The following is a 17,686-nucleotide window of genomic DNA, read 5'->3' on the forward strand; positions in this document are numbered from 1 at the left end:
CTCCCCCCACACTGTGCTGGGCCCCCCGAAACCTAAAAAAATCAGTTTTTCCTAAATAACTACCTGAACCGTGGCACTGAGGATGATGACATTTGTATGGTATGTTGGTCTCAAGGGCCCGCATCAACTTAGCCCATAACCAGTCATTTGGGCTGGGACATTTCTGCTTGCTAAATAAGTTTTTCTGCTGTTGACTCGCTCACAGTCCTTGGTGGCCCTGTCAGTGCTTTGTATAATGTTGCATTAGGACCACAAAAAGTCACAAAAAGCATCTGAGCTAACGTTCATTCCCAAACACTCGCTACTAGTTTCAGTCTTCTATTTCAACACAGGAGTATCAAGCAAGGAAGAGTATGGTTTAGGCTTCAAAGGCTTAACATAAAGTAACTAGGGCTGGGATGATAAGTCGACGTAGTCGATGTAATCGACTACATAAATTCGTCAACGTGAATAATTTGTCAACTCGCTGCAATGTAGACTTATTAACGCACCCGTGATCTATATCTCAATTTAAACCAAAGACTCTAGAACTCACTTTGAGAGATGTATCCAGGGCAGGGCTGTAGGTACACATTTGTTGCACGCACTACAGAAAAATAATTCTGTGCAATGGATGGTTTACCAACATAACACCAGTGCGATACAGTTTTGCCTATGGTTATACATGCGTGAGACTGAGACGCTTGTTTGTTTGTTAGAAGTGCGTGTGTAGAGTATGTGAGATGGGAATCGATGTGCTTTGATTCCAACTTGGTTGTTGTAGTCTACACGATTAAAAAGCATGTCCATGTGTAGTATCCAAACAATCATACTCAAAATCCTACAACAGCTTGCAATTTATCCTCCCGAGCCGAGGAAGTGTTTTGCCTAAAGTGAAAGTATCTAACGACCGGGCCGTGGTGAATTCAGATCTCTGTAAACATCTATGACAATGAAACCCAGACACACCATTCATTTAAAACTTCAAAGAAAAAGTCAGCTGAGAATGTTGGCTTCTATCTGTCAAATTTGAATCCAGTTCATGCTTTATGCACAACATAACGCTAGTCTCGCTTAGTAGGCCTAGTGCTTAATTAGCCTATACAAGAACACTATAGGTTCCGAAAAAGGGGAAACAACTTCACACTTTCATTAGGGCTGATTTAGCCACAGACCTTCAGCTACTGTATGTGTATGTGTAGGCTATGGAAAAATCTAGTGACGCATTTCATGAAGGCCCTTTTGGTCATGTCAGTTAGCCTACTCATTTGCACCACTGGTTAAGTGCATTTTGTTTTAGGCTACTGGTATTTCATTTGTGCAATGACAATAAAGTTCAATATACTTTGGGCCCTATCATGACATGCGATGCCCTATCATGCGCATCGTCATTTGTCAAAAGCTTATTCAAATTTAGAAGGATGTCCAGTCCACATTGGGAGGGGTTTCGTTATCAAACGTCAAGCGCATGGCGCAACAAGGTGTTCCTAGGTTTTTTAATCAGTCATATGGGTGTGTTTGGGGCGTAACATCATTTAAACCAATGAGAATGACATCTGTCATTCCCTTTAACGGCGCAAAGCGCGATATGTCAAATAAATGCATCGTATTTTAGCATTCAACGGCACATTTGAAGGAGGCTGCGTGCGAGACCGTATGGAATAGTCATTCTTAAACCATGCTTTACTAAAACCTAGCATAGCCTTCACGCATTTGCACTCGTCTATTATTTGAACTCATTGGCAAAGTGAAACTAACTTCACCAAGGTGTTAGTCAACGACAAGACAGTTATATGCAGTTACTTTCACTATTGACTGACAATGGGTTACCATCGAAAACATAGGCTGAAAAAAGCAACACTTAACCAAATATTGCTCAAATGACTGAACAACACAACATTTATCCTGCAGAGGAGTTGCTTATATCTTGTGACAGTGCGTCTTCAGCTGTGCTCCATACGTGTCTCTCGACTCTCCCATAATCACTTTTAACCGTCATTACCAATTTGCAAATGATGGTGAATAACTACTCATCATGAGATGTACAGTATTTCGTAATATCTTTATTCTAATTATGTTTCCCATTGTAATCGTGCACTTTGTGATGTTTTGCATGGACGTGCACTGGTGTGCGTTCATGAATGATAGAAGGATGGTGCGTGCACCTGCCAATATGACTGTTGACAATGCGCTCTTAAAATAACATATAAACAACTCGCCATAGACTTCTGACCAGGTGTACAATAGCGATTTTTAGACAATGCGCCAGGCCCCTCCCTAGGTTGTTAATTGCCACACCCCTGGGTGCATTGTTTAAAAAATAAACGTACAAAATACCGAATTAAACTTTGCGCGGGTGGAAAACAAGTTTTACGCCATGCGCCAGTGTGCAAAATACAGCCCTTTGATTTAATTAAAAGACTTCCACAAAAATCCATGGCATGACCTCTCTTCTTGATAGCTGTTTAAAACTGCATGGAACTAACAGGGATTGTTTTGTTTAAAAATAAATAAATAAATAATAATAAACATCATGCTGTTACCTTCTGCTTTTCCCAAATACAATGTAGCCTACAGGTGTACATGACCTGTAGACTGCCCTACTTGTGATTGTTGTCTTGAGATTTTACACTTGATCTTAGCCAAAAGGCCGAGAAGCGATGAGATTTGGAAGGTTTTATAACAATGCTACAGATTTTATGGCTGGTGCTACAAATCTATTCACCTTTGCAGCACCATTACTACAGTATGTGCAAAAATGTTAACACACAGCCCTGGTTAACAGTTAACACACATATCTCATGTAGGCTATTCTGCCTGGTACGCCATGCTGATGTTATAACCCTAAAATAACTAGCCCATCACCTCACACATGAAACATAAAAAGGTTAATGCAAAAAAATAAATAATGAAATGTTAATCAGAGACTTTCTGATATTTGGGAATGGGAAAATAATCGCTAAAATTAATCATTAGATTAATCAAAAAATGAATCATTAGATTAGTCGACTAATCTAAAAAATAATTGTTAGATTAATTGTTTATAAAATAATCGTTTGGAACAGCCCTAAAAGTAACTGATCATATTTGTAAAATGTTTTGCTTGCATAAAGGGGGAGTCATTAAGCATAAACTGCTCACAATGTAGTTTGTGGCAATGTACAGAACAAAGACCTATTTTTCTCTTTTTTTTTGCACACACACAGGCATGCACATACGAGCATACACAAAAGTTTCAAGAGTGGGGGATGGAGTAGGAGATGGAGACAAATTGATAAGTGTGATTTATTTTCGCGGAACGGATGTACAGGACTGAGCGGCGGTCATATTTTGTACCGCTATGCGGTACATCTAGTTTATAACTAGATAAGGTGGTAGTGGATTTCCGGAGGTCTAAGCCCGCTCTGCTGCTAGTCACCTGATTTAGGGGGTCAATGTGGAAGTGGTAAAAAATTACAAGTATCTGGGGATACTTGGAACACTGAAGCACTCTACAAGAAAGGGCAGAGCAGGCTGTACTTCCTGAGGAGGCTGCGGTCCTTCAATGTCTGCAGCAAGGTCCTCTGGATGTTTTACCAGTCTGTTGTTGCTAGTGCCCTCTTCTATGCTGTGGTATGCTGGGGAGGAAGCACTAAGAAGAGGGATGCTGGGCGACTGAACCGGCTGGTAAGAAAAGCTGGCTCTGTTGTGGGAGCTGAACTGGAGTGCATCACTTCAATATCAGACAAAAGGACCCTGAACAAACTGATCAACATTTTGGACAATGACTGTCATCCACTCCACAGCACCATCATAAAGCAGGAGAGCTTGACCAGGAGACTACGCTCACTGCCATGCACAACTGACAGACTGAAGAAGTCATTTGTCCCCAGGGCCATACAACTCTTCAATGCTTCACTAAAGGCAAGAGGAGAGATCGATTTCTCTGCATAGTCTATCTGCCTCTACACTTCCAAGTCCTGTGACTGTAATGCAGTGGCGATTGCTGCTCTTTGGAACAGGGGAAGCTCTGATAAAAATGGTAAATTATTAAATTAATATTATTAAGGTGCTATATTGTTCTTTGAGGGCAAAAAGTATCCCAAACAGTAGGCTATAGAGTTGGCATGGCAGACATGGCATGTAGCCTACACACGCTACCTAATTTAGCCTAAATACACAACTGGAACAAAAGCAAGTCACAAACTCTGTAACTCCACATTACGGTTTTATTTACAGTATGCTATTTACAAAGACAAATAGAAACCGACTGTATTGCTCCCAAATTATGAGAATTTGAGCTGTAACTTGCCTTGTCTCTCGGCTTCACCTGCCAACACTAACGTTAACGCATCCCTGCCTTGAACTTGAACCACTTCCTGTCAGATCGCGACATATGCTGTCAATCAAAAAGAGTCCAGCCTCTATAACGGTTCCTCCAATCATCATACAGAAGCTCGGCGTCCGGGCCATCCCACTGTCCCATTCACTCCCAGAGACGCCGGGCTTCCCTGGAAATGACGATTTTGTGGCGCTTGTCCAATAAACGTGTATCTTTTCTGCACTGAGATCAGCCCACTCTGTAGTGCCATTGAAAGCCAGTGAAGCCGAGCGTCTATGGGTTTTTTGCATGGTTTTTTGATAGATCGTGTTGTTACAGCAATGTATTACGGGTGCGAAATCACGATAAATGACCGGCAAAACCTTATTGCTGAACAAACTAGCCATGAAGTTGAACATTTTTTCAGCATGTTCTAGTTGGAATAGTAGGCTAGAAGCTAATGTAATAGTGTTATTTGATGCGATTTTCCGTGATATTTTAGAGGAGGCTGAGCTTCCCCTGTAGTCTTAGAGCAATCGCCTCTGCTGTAATGGCTGTCCACTGGCCCACTGTGTTACTGCTTACAATGTCTACAGTTTTACTGGCTATATTAGCCCACTTGCACAACACCTTCCTCCATCCCCTAGTCTGGACTGTGGTCTAACTTCATACTTGACCAATGGCTGATACCCTATTACATCAAACCTTAATCCGTCAACCCAGGCATCTTCAACCTTGTTCAGCCCAAGGACCCCTTGGCTGAGAGAGACACTGAGCACGGACCCCGAAAAAAAAAAAAGACCATTAGGCCTGATATTTGGAATTAAGTGTCAGACACACATATTTACAATCATAAAAATCATCATTCCTACATTCTGTTTACGTAGCATATAGGACGTTTTTAATTTTTCTGAGGAGGGAAAAAAAATGCTTCAAATGAAATAATTTGGCGGACCCCCTGCAGTACCTCCGCGGACCCCCGGTTGAATATCACTGCGTCAACCTATCCTTGCACTGCTGCTATAATTCTTATATTACTATGTTTACATTTTTCATTTTTTCGCATATATTGTCCATAGAATTATACTGTTATATTACTATGCTTAATTTTTTCTATGCTTATATTACTATGCTTAAATGACTATTCTTATACTAATATGGTTACTTTTTTCTCTTACATTGTCCATATTTAATGCTGGTCTCTTATATTGTCCATATTTATTGCTGGTCTCTAGACTGTGCTGTTGCACTGTTGGACTTATTTGCACTACCACCATGACACCCTGCGCTGCTGCACTGTTGGACTTATTTGCACTACCACCATGACACACACCTCTTAAAGCACCTTACCACTGCATACTGAAACACAGGGTCAGTCCCTACCAGGGTAGGAATTTCACGGAGGCCACCACGGCCATGGCCGTCGTAGCCCCTTGCGTTGGCCGTGAGGCCCCTTTGAAAATCAGAGGTTTACAGGCCACGGTGGCCTTGGTGCCCCCTTCTTTCAATATTCTGCTTTGCGTCCTACTAATAGCGATTTTTATTTAGCCTGTGGCCTGTCAAAATAATCTTAGCATTCACAGCGCGAATTAATTTAGTCTTTTACGCAGTGGAGAAAGTGACAGCCAAGAAAGAAAGTGCGTCCAAATTCACCCATTCTCAGTGAACTACTTGCGAAGTAGCCTATTCATCACACAGACATCACAAGTATCACATGAAAGAGCTTTTTCTCAGCTTTTAAACGATGTTAGCCGATAATTGCTGTGTTGAACGGTTCGCAAGAAAAGTAAATAGGCCTAATATAATTCAATTTAATCATACATTACTGAAGGTTTTGCGTCCCATGATCTCCCTACCCATTCATCTGGGTGGAATACTTTACGAACCCTTCTTTTAACACATGACAAACCATATATCAGAATAAACAGGAGACCTTACCGAACACAAAGGTGTAGAGCAGTCTTCTGTACAGTTAGCCGTTCCAGAGTAATCCAGTTTTGAATTTGCAGTAAAGTTCGACATACATGGATGTCTCCAAATTTGGGCTTTAAGTTTTACAATGTGTTTAAATTGTTCCACATGATTTCATAACGGGCCAAATACAAAATAAATGTTACAAATATCGCCTAGATATTGGTAAATCAGAGGACAGCTGACTAAGAGTTTGTGAAAGTAGCCTTAATGATCACAAAATGCTAAGCATGCATCTAGGCTATTTGAGTTTCTTAAAGCTGAGCTGTGCTTAAATTGTTCAATACATGATTTCATAACAGGCCAAATATAAAATAAATGTTATATATAGCCTAGATATCTGTAAATATTAGATGGTCAGATGATTTACAGTTCTATGTAATATGTCATGTTTCATGTTTTTGTAAAGTTTCATACAGTGATGCAGGTCTACTGCAGTGAATAGGCTAAATACAACTTTGATACTTTTTATAGCCTACTACTGTATAGTTAACTTTGGCCTTGGTGCCCTGACATGTGGCCTTTGTGCCCCCCACCAAATATGCCCAACTGAAGGCCAAGTGGCCTTGCCCCCAGAATGGTGAAATTCCAAGCCTGGTCCCTACCCTGGTACTGCAAGTGCCTCATGATTATATATCCTTAGTAGTACATTCATGTGGATCCTTGATTTAATATCTTTTACTGTCCTTATTAGTACTGTGAATTTGTTATTTTTGTATCATCCTGTTTATGTTGTAGTGTATGTTGTGTGTGATGTCTTGAGCTAATGGGATCAATAAAGTATCTATCTATCTATCTATTTATCTATCTATCAATCAATCAATCAATATTTTGAGATCAAAAAATTGTCCCCACCAATATTTTAGCGAACTCCCTTGTGGTATTTGGATTCCGACAGCCAGGTCGACAGTAAAAGAAACGCTGTTGATTGGCTGAAACCAAATGGGGTTTATCTGACACACACGTGAGAGTGTCAAAGCATAGGCTACTTCATACAACTCTGGAAGTAAAAAAAGAAAAGAGACCACTGCACATTTTTCTGATGTCATCCTACGGTTGCTGAGTGGCATTCCAATAAGTTGACGGTCATATTCAAATTTAATTTTTCCAGAGCTGTATGTTGGACATCTCCGATATACAGATATCTTGAATGTCTCAAGCTTTATGGGGTTCTATGGTTGGCCTTTTAATCAGCTGCATGTTATATGGGCAGCCATTTCAAATTTCCTTCAAAAACTCACTTCCTGTTTGAGATTTTTTGGGATCACCCAAGGTACAAATATACCAAATCCCATGCTTCAGTCCACTGCTTAATTATTACTTATTGCTCGGCTCTAACCTAACCTTTCACTGATTTAAGTAAACCTGGCTCTGCTCACTCTGTCAAGTGATCACACATCTACCGTTTGGTTTATCACTTATGCCTATAAAAAGTATTCATCTCCCTTGGATATTTCCTTTTTTACTGCTTTTATAAATGGAAAATTGATCAATTTACTTTGGTCTTCTTTGACAATAATTTACAGAGCAGATTTCTACAAAGTAATGTTAATTAATTTAAAATATACAATGTAAAATAAGTGATTGCATAAATACGCCCCTCCCCCTAAGTAACTGACCTAAATCAACAGCAGTTACCACTTACAATATCTATTACTATATTATATATAATAAATATAATTTCTTAAAAACCTGATCATTTGTCTGCACATAGCCCTTATCCAAAGGACTGTCTTCTCCATATCGTGCATACATGACCAGTCCCATGAGACAGCCCAGTGTTAGGACTATCTGCTGGCAAGGAAAGACCACATAGCAGGACCTGGGAAAACAGGCAGAGATGATAAACGTCTGTGGAAAAGGGTAGCAACTCTTCAAATAAAGCAATTAGCACTAAATTGAAAAAAATAAATGCAGCGTTTTCTACCAACATTAACTAATCAATGATCAAAAATTGAGCTAATTATATGTAGTAAATACAATAATGCATTTCTGATAAATGTCACAAAATATTTTATTGCATTATTTTCCTGGAGGTGCTCATTTTTCTGTTAGAAGTCTTGAGAGTAAAGAGTAACATGTTGTTGAAGTCTTACATTACAGCCTCCTGCTCAGTGCGGGAACTTAGGTATCTCTGCACCTGGGCTTGGTTGACTCCATACAAAGCTAGCATTAGGAAAATTCCACCAACACTGAGGGTCCAGAATGTGTGCCTTTCAAGTGGGTCAGGGTTCAAGCTACTCGACCCCAGGGGAGTGAAATGGGTAAGAAGAGAAAACAATGGGATCTTAGATACATCATATGACTGGAAAACAGTGGGAAAATCATGTAATCAAAACTGCAAGTAAAACAAACTCATTAATCAATCTAAACTGTAATTCCTAACAACTGTATGCATTTCACTTTTACTTCAATATGAAAATGTTGAAAGTTTTAGAATATAAAAAGACTGGTTCATTTTATATTTTACAATTTCTCAAGTTTTAGGGCCAATCTCAATTCTCTGTTTTACCCCTTCCCCTATCCCTTCATCTTACCCCTAGCCCTTGTCCCTCAAAACCGAGTGGCAAGACATAGGGGTGGAAAATATTCCCCTTGGAAATGAGATACCACTAGCCAACCATAAGGAAGAGCGGGATGATTTAAACACTTGAATTAACGTAATTTACAGAGATTGTACCACATTGAAAGTTATTTTGTCACTAGCAAACTGTCTTCTGTTAAATAGGCTATTGCATTTTCAGCTCAGAATAAAACCGTTCAGGAATTATTTCAACAACAGCAGAACGTGCCTATGTTCGTTCGTAGAATACCTCATGGTCCAGGTGAATGAAACAGGGATAGGGATGGGGGACAAAATAAACATGTAGTTCGCTATGTAAACATCCCACAATGCTTCGATATTTTGGAAATGGAAATATGTAAAATGCGAGACATTCGCGCAAATAATGATGTGCTGTTAACATTCACAGAACAGCGATTTTTGAAAACTTCCTCATGAAGAACAGGACCTTCAATATATGGTCACAAGATTGAATGCAACATAAAACAGTTACCATTTTAATTTTATAATCCTTATTAATGCCAACATTTCATGTCAATGAATCTATCGGTGTGCTTGTTTTTCCGGTGTGAGCGGTGTATGTTGGGTATTTCTCTTACCCCTCGGTTTCAAGTAGGCTCCCGATCTTGCTTGGTTTTAAGGGGTATCTACCCCTTGCCCTTATCCCTACCCCTCGATCGAAATGAGAATTGAGATAGCCCTTCGTCTCACGTGCACGCGCAAAACTAAGGGGAAGGGGGAAGGGGAAGGGGTAAAATAGAGAATTGAGATTGGCCCTTATTTCAGTAGACTTAAAAGTACACTATGTAAAATGTTTTCACCATAATATAACCTTTATTAAGCCAATTAGATGGTAAACGAACTTGTAATAGGGGATATTGAAGAGGTTCATTAGGCCTACTGTTATACTATTTTACACTGTTTCTCTGTACAAGCCAATAAGGTAAATCTGTGTACCTGACAAGTTTCGGCTACACAAATTTAGGTACACAAATTTACCTTATTGGCTTGTACAGAGAAACAGTGTAAAATTGGAATAGGGGAATCGTTCATCTACTATAGCCATATAGCATAGCTGTAGCATGTCGCCAACGAGAGAACCAGCCATGCAACTTCAAGAATAGTTGACCCGAAGACATCTTGCGAGAATCGTGAAACATTACTTTGTCAGTAGACATAGCTCTCTGGAAAAAGTTTTTGCCTGTTGTTAATCCTTTGCCTCCTCCCCTCTTAAAAAAACTCTTTGGATCTGTAGGTTCACACAAGTCACCCAAACTGACGTAAAAAAGCGGGAGGCGCCGAAAAGTGCGCTGTTTGCATCCCTGGTCTCTACACTCTTAAAACGAATGTGTTGAAAACAACACAATCTGCGTTTTTATCACATCCCTGTTCTCTCATTTGTTACTCAACATGTGTTGAAAATAACACAACTTGCATTGAAAACGACACAACTTTGTGTAAGAATGTATGTGAATGAGAGCTGGTGCAAATCGGCCATTGTTAGAGATAAACTCTGCACTGCCGATGTTGAACTGCTCACTTCGTCCTCACTACCCCTTGAGTTTCCCCAGCTGTTCGTCACTCTTGTATACTTCCATCCTAAGGCGAACGGTAACAATGCATGTGAACTTATCTTCCAAGCAACTCAAAGGCTCCAAATGCGATCTCCCAATGCCCCAATCATTATTCTTGGGGATATGAATAACTGCCCATTGTCCAAAACACTTAAACATTTTCACCAGTACGTCGCATGCTCTACCAGGCACAGTAAAAATGTGGATCTGTGTTACTGCACAGTTAAAGACGCATACAAGTACATTCTCCTCCCACCGTTAGGCTCATCTAACCATAATTGTCTACATCTCGTCCCTTCATATCGCACTGTCCTCAAGAGGGGTAAAGTACAGACTGTGCATATTAAAGAGTGGTTAGAGGATGCTTGCTTGGCTCTTCAGGGGTGTCTGGATTGCACAGAGTGGAAATGTTCAAGGAGTCTAGCTCTGATATTGATGAACTGAGAGGTGTTATCAGCAGTTGGATCTCATACTGCAAGATTGCAACGCAGCATTGCCGTTTTTGTTCCAAACCTCTTACCTGATCACGTCACATCTGAGTCAATGGGCTACTCCAGTGCCAAAAACACAGAACATGGTCAAGCAAATCATTTTTGTTTCATAAAAATGTATTTGTTTTATGATGTAACCTTTGCAGATGATTTCTCATCTTTTACTACTGGGAGTGTCCAACCATTCCAGGTTACACCAATACAGGTCAGCTGAATGTAGGCTAGTTTACCTCCCAGTGTTAAACTCAGTGATTACGAATACCACAACTTGTATAGTAAAGTGACATTCGATGTAGACTTCATAAGATATTCATGAAATATTTACGAAGGCTGGAGAGGTTTCCAGGTTACACAAATACGGGTCAGCTGAATGTAGGCTAGTTTACAAAAACGGCAATGCTGCTTTGCGATTGTTGGACTTTTATTTTGACAAGTTGTTGTCGTTCTGTCTTCCACATTCATGAAAGGTTTGGTATGAATGTTGAGTCATGTCTCATGAAACAGTCATGAATTCTTTATGTGCAGTTTATGACAGCTGCTATGAATGTGTTATGAACTCACCTGTCAAGTAAAGTGTTACCAATTTTTTTAATCGCATTAAGCGTGTGCCGCCAAATATTTTACATTTTACACCTTTACTTGTTCTGTTATCAACGATTCTCTTTGGCTGCTACTATTTTGACCATTTGATGCACCATTTCTTGTCCTCAAACAGGCACACTTTCTAGTAGGCTTCTGCCTGCCTGTAGTTATTAAGATAATAAATACCAATGCAGTTCTGAGCTCCCAGTCAGCTGAATGAGCATTTTACTTTATTTTAAGAAAAAAACCCTCCCTGTCGGCTCAGGAATGGAATTATCACCGAAACACCTCAAGTTTAAGCCATAATCTACGACATGGATCGGCAACAGGCAGCCAAAGATCTAGAAACTTAATTTCATCATCTTTGATTGCCTACTTACAAAAAAACTAGGGGAAAATGGTCCAATGACTGAGCAAGATAGACAATTTGGCAGCCATTTTGATATGCAAATTAGAAGGTCAAAAACTTACAATTTCGCTTGGGTACCAGTTTTTTTGGATTCAGCACCCTTGAAATATGTAATGTAGGTCAGTTCCCAACTTGTACCCTAAAATGCTCCTCACTTTCACTTTTTGGGTACATCCGGTCTAGACTATAGTACAAAGATAAAATAGAAACTCAGCTCAGGATGAACAACCTGGGCACTGTCTGGGACAGTATGAAGACTATTGTGGGGCTCAAGGAAGGGGGGAGGAGTAGGCTTGAAATAAACAGTTACAATTAACTGACATGTAAGTGACACAGCTTTGTGGGGGGACATTCAAAGTGAGAGAGCCAAAACAGTTCTCATTGACAAAGGGGTCAAAGTGTTCCATAACTGGAGTGCAAGTTATGCATTGGCACTATGACATCATAAAGGGCTAATTATTATTATTATTAGATTTGCACCTGTATCAACTGCCAGCTGCTCAACTCTACATACCTGCAAAACTAGTTGTTTTTCGGCAAAAATCGCCGTTTTGAATCAAAATATATGTCATTCACGTGAATCGTGTAGATCCGAAGAGTTTTTTTTTTTTTTTGGGGGGGGGTCAACTTCCCATAGTCTGGAGTGAGACTATCGTCGATTTCATGTGAGATTGATAGAGAGAGACAGGCAAGTGATTGGCCTCTCTTTGTGCTATTTTTGAAGACCTACCTATCAGTTGTTTCTGAGGGCGGGCTTTATCTCTCTTACTCTTTGTTACGTATAGCCTGCCAGCAGCAGCGATATGACCAAGGAAAAAAAGAAAATGTTAGCTAACAAACACGGCCCACATGCTACACTAAAGTGTATCTCTGACTATAAACTCGAGATAAAACATCACATTGTTAAGCTACTTTTCTCCTGCCTTCGTTGGGTTAAATGAAAGACTCGCTGAGGCGAGGTTAACAAGTGTTTACTCGCAAATTCACGTTCCCGCAGCTGGACGTTTTGAATTGCTTTGTGAAACAAAACGAATCTGCACTGAATGCGATTGTGAATTTCGCACTCGGTTTAATACCGGTAATATAATTGGAAAGTTATTGCTTGTTCACAAGTTATTTCATTTAGCATTATATTTTCCATGTGTCGATGAAGGTTACACACAGGGCTCTCAAGTTTTGAAGTTTGCAAGGAGTGAGACTTTGTTTCTCAGGGGAGGGGGCAGCATTTTTGTGTGAGCATATCAGCGAACACCCCTGACCACTCGGTGAGTTTCACGTCTTTGTAAACGAAAGTTTAATGCGTTTTAGGAAGGATTGTTCCAGTGCACCTATGCAGCGTTCTGGAGGAGGGGGGGCGCTACCACAGAAACCGAAAATTCTCAGGACAGCAGCATGTGTCCAAATTTCAATCTTAAACGTTCTATTTAATCATAAACTATCTGAAAACAGGGCTTTAAGTGTAAAATACCGAACTTGTCCTTTAAGTGTCGTTAAACAATTAAATTCAACAGGTTGAAGCGGAGCTTTGATACCAACGTTATCGATTAGTTTCAGTTTCTCTTGTGCAGACGCCTGCATTGAATGGACGCTCATACCACTACTTTATTGTATGGCTCCATGTTTAATGACATCGATAGCAGAAACGTTTGTTTTCTTTTTTTGTCGGTCCGCGGTATCTTGATCAACTGCGCAGCAAATTATCAGATGAAGCACCGGGCCTAATTTCACTCCACGATTCCGTGGACCAGCAGTCTCCACGTTGCTGACCCACATCAAAACAAAACTATTTCTTGATTGGTTGAGAAATCCTATTTTCTGATTGGCCGATAGGTTAGTAACTGAACAGCAGCCCTCTGAGCTGAATGAGCGCACAGACAGCAACGTTGTGTGACACGTTTGTAAAATATAGCCCTTAGAAATTTCTGTGCGGGCAAGTTAATAATTTCTCGGAGTGAGAAATGCCATGTGTGGCGTGTGAGCGTGTGAAGTCATTGAAATGCGTGTGTCTCACGCTCAATGCGTGAGACTTGAGAGGTCTGGTTACACATGACATTCTCAGGGAGCGCATCAGACCTTTCCAAGGCCAAATGTAGCTATTTGCAACAAATCTGAAAGTGGATCTAGCAAAATATTTTGACCTGCTCAGTGATAGGTGTTTAATTTGTTTGTTATCTGTGTAGCATAGATCATCATTCTTGATAATTAGCGTGCAAAACAAGCGAGACCTAGGCTTCTAGACTGACATAGCGCACATATTGCTGAGACCAGCCCCTTTAGTTGGAATAAGTGATCATTGCAGCCTCAGTAGACTCGAGAGGAGCAGAAAGACACCAACATAACATGAGGGATAGATGTATTTCTTCACAAAAAAATATCAAATAAAAATGGATTGAAAAAAGGTACTAATAAACCAGATATGCTAGAATAGAGACCAGAAAATGGACACCCTTTCTATCAACACCAGTGATTTTATAGATAAGGATAGGCTAGATTGTCAACATTTATGTTGTTTGGTCTGTTTTTGGCTGCATACATGAAGGCCAACGTGAGCAATGTTTTTTCCCTGGTTTGAGGTAGTACTCAAGACATTTCTTCAAGGATTGCAGGTCTAAAAATATCTTCTCCATCATCAAGTTATTCAATTAGGCTAAACATGGCCTTAACTCAAAACAGCTTGTAGGCCTACTGTTAGGACTATGTCATTTTAATATGTAGTAAAAGTGTCAAATGCAGCCATACTTAAATTCTGCTTACTGCACGTTTATTATAATATAATATGATAATATTCAATATTCATTATTACAGGTCTACCTATGTGCATGTAATGTAATTGTCGGTTATTCCCGATATCCCTTTATTTACGTGTTAAAATTTAAAATCTTTTTCAAATGTTCTGGGGGTCATGATGGTTCGTTGGTACACACTCCTGGCTCTGTGATTGGTTAGTGAACTTAGATTCCTGATTGGCTAACCAAACCTGAGCATCGCCATTGGCTTTTCAACAGGAAGTGCCAGAACAGTCTCAAAAGTACTTGTACTTGCAGAAAATGTACTTGTGCGGACGGCAGAGATTCGTAATAGCAGAATAGCTTTGTAATTGAAAGACAGCAACTATGGAAGGTTTAGTACCTGTGGAATATATTTGTAAGTGAAGGACATATGAGTAATACTTAAAATCGTTCGTGTTATTTTTTTGTTAAATCACAAATCAGTTTTACAGTTACAAATCCTGATAAACACACATACATATGAGACACTTCTCATCCCTATAGGTGGTGCAAAAGTCTGTGCACCTGTAGAAAAGATTTGTAACTGTACGACAGCTTTTTGTGCGTAGAATATTGATTTGTAATTGTAGAATATATTTGTAATGGTAAAATATTTTTAACTGTAGGATGATTTGTAGCTGTAAAATCCGTACCCGTATAATAGATTTGTAAGTGTAGGGCATATTTGTAATATTGACAATGACTTGTACAGATCATTTTTACAGTTACAAATAATTTCTACAGTTAAAAATAGACACATACAAAACATTTGAGTCTAATATTCTTCCATAAAGCACACACTAACCCAGAGCAGTGAGCTGCCTTGCTACAGCGGCGCTCGGGGAGCATTGGGGGGTTAGGTGCCTTGTTCAAGGGCACTTCAGCCGTTCCTACTGGTCAGGGATTGAACCGGCAACCCTTCAGTTATAGTATATTTAGTATTTCGTTTTGTTAGTTTTTTTACTGTCTCTATTGTACAGTGGAGTTTTGTTATATGTATATACTTATATTTACCCCTTCTGATGTAAGTGCATGTTGTGTGTGATGTCTGTATGCTACTGAGGCTTTGAATTTCCCCTTGGGGATCAATAAAGTATCTATCTATCTATCTACAAGCCCGAAGCCCTAACCAGTAGGCCATGAATACCTTTACCACATTTCAATTTCAATTACATTTTAATTATCTTCTTTTCCTTTGCAAAAACTGTTGCAAAACAGCAATGTTAACCAGTCTTACGAGTCCCCAAACCAAAGAACTACTTCAAGTTCACCAAACTGCATATGGGTATTTAAGGTGTGTTGTAGGGTGTAGCAGCAAATGTAGAAGGCACTTACTCTAACCCAGAGATTCGATTACCATTCTGTGCTTTCCTCCACACCTCAGTGATGCCCCCTGCTTGGTGAGTTCCCACTATAATCACAGCCAGCTGGCCAGCAAACATCACAATGGTCTGAAACACATCTGTCCAGATGACTGCTTTCAAGCCTCCCTGTCATTACAGAAAATCAGAAAATACAAGATATGTAGAATAGGCCATGGGCCAGAGGGAGCTACCCCCCCCCCCCCCCACACACACACACACACACTTTCCAGGGAAACAATTATTTCTAAAAGGAATTTAAATGTTAACATTGAAAATGTTGGGATACACTACCTATTTCAGCCCCGTTAATAGGGGGTGCGACCCATGTAACTTTTGGAGACTAATATATTGTCTGAATAAAAGCCTGAATTGTATCTGTGTTTTCCCCTAAAAATGTGTAGGCTACTTTAAATGCGTCAGATGATATTGGTCACTCCCACTGACTGCTGTGATATGATTAGTTCATTTGACACTCCCCTAATTACTCCCCTAATTACTAGCACACAGTGAACACACAGTGAGGTGAAGCACATACTAATCCCGACACAGTGAGCTGCCTGCTACAGCGGCGCTCGGGGAGCAGTAAGGGGTCAGGTGCCTTGCTCAAGGGCACTTCAGCCGTTCCTACTGGTCGGGGTTCGAGCCGGCAACCCTCCGGTTACAAGTCCAAAGCGCTAACCAGTAGGCCACAGCTGCCCCCTAAACAGTAAAACACCACAGATAACATGAAGGTACAGAAACTACTTGTGAAATACTAAGAAACACCTAAACTATTACCTAGTAAGTATGTGAAAAGTTTTGGTATATTATTAGGTAATTACCACAGGTAACATGAAGGTAAGTACAAAGAAACTACATGTGAAATACTAAGAAACACCTAAACTATGACCAATACATTTCACAGCATTACTGGATAATTAGCCTACTACAGGTAAGTACAGAGAAACTACAGAAACAAATACCAAGAAAAACTTCCACTATTACCTATTAACTTGAGCGGGTTAAGCTGGTAATAACTCAAGATAGAATTGTGTACTTTCCATGAAAGTAAACAAGTAGTTCTTAGAAACACCTTATATTAGAACTTTATAATAAATTAGGCCTACTTGTCATAATACTTGTCCACCGGTACACCCCATTCATAATGGGTATATCAATGTACCTACCTGGTAACTTCTGCAGAAACAATTGCATTTTCTTAAATACTGGGTCTTTTCTCCTGATGTTTTTAGAATTTACTCAATATGTAAACAGTAAATTGAAGCCATGTTTGTTTCCATAGTCTTACCTGGGTTTTACCATATCATTTTTAAGAGAAATTAATGTAATTAAATTGTCCTTTCCTCTGCAATTAAAACAAACTTGAACCATGTATGTTCTGGCACATTACCAAGTTAAACATGGTAATTTATCGAATAAGTAAGATGAAACTGTACTGTAAAATGAAGCCTTGCTTGTTTCCATAGTATTTCCAGGTTCTTACCATACAAGTTCTAAAATACAGTATGAATCATTTTCACATGAAATCAACACATATTTCCACCATGCACATCCTGCATTATTACCCAGTTAAACATGGCTATTTACCAAATAAGTTAGATGAAACTGTACTGTAAAAGGAAGCCTTGCTTGTTTCCATAGTATTACTAAGCTCTTACCATATAAGACTGACTACATTTATAAGT

General features: G+C 39.7%; 1 protein-coding gene and 1 pseudogene across 1 annotated transcript in view; both read right to left on the minus strand.

The window, feature by feature from the left end:
• The window catches only part of slc5a6a (solute carrier family 5 member 6a), a 125,175-nt gene that overhangs the window by 61,964 nt on the left and 45,525 nt on the right, over positions 1-17,686 (minus strand). The window contains exons 7-9 of the mRNA XM_076271807.1: positions 15,973-16,127; positions 8,347-8,487; positions 7,943-8,072 (exon numbers count right to left, since the gene is read on the minus strand). Coding sequence (XP_076127922.1) covers positions 7,943-8,072; positions 8,347-8,487; positions 15,973-16,127 — 426 coding nt within the window. The remainder of the gene's footprint in view (positions 1-7,942; positions 8,073-8,346; positions 8,488-15,972; positions 16,128-17,686) is intronic.
• Positions 2,464-2,641, minus strand: LOC143110903 (U2 spliceosomal RNA; annotated as a pseudogene).

This window comes from Alosa pseudoharengus, unplaced genomic scaffold, assembly GCF_046254945.1.
Source record: "Alosa pseudoharengus isolate Yale_2024_CS ecotype anadromous, Long Island Sound unplaced genomic scaffold, YU_APseudo_1.1 YU_APseudo_1.1_scf_7, whole genome shotgun sequence".
NCBI lineage: Eukaryota > Metazoa > Chordata > Actinopteri > Clupeiformes > Clupeidae > Alosa > Alosa pseudoharengus.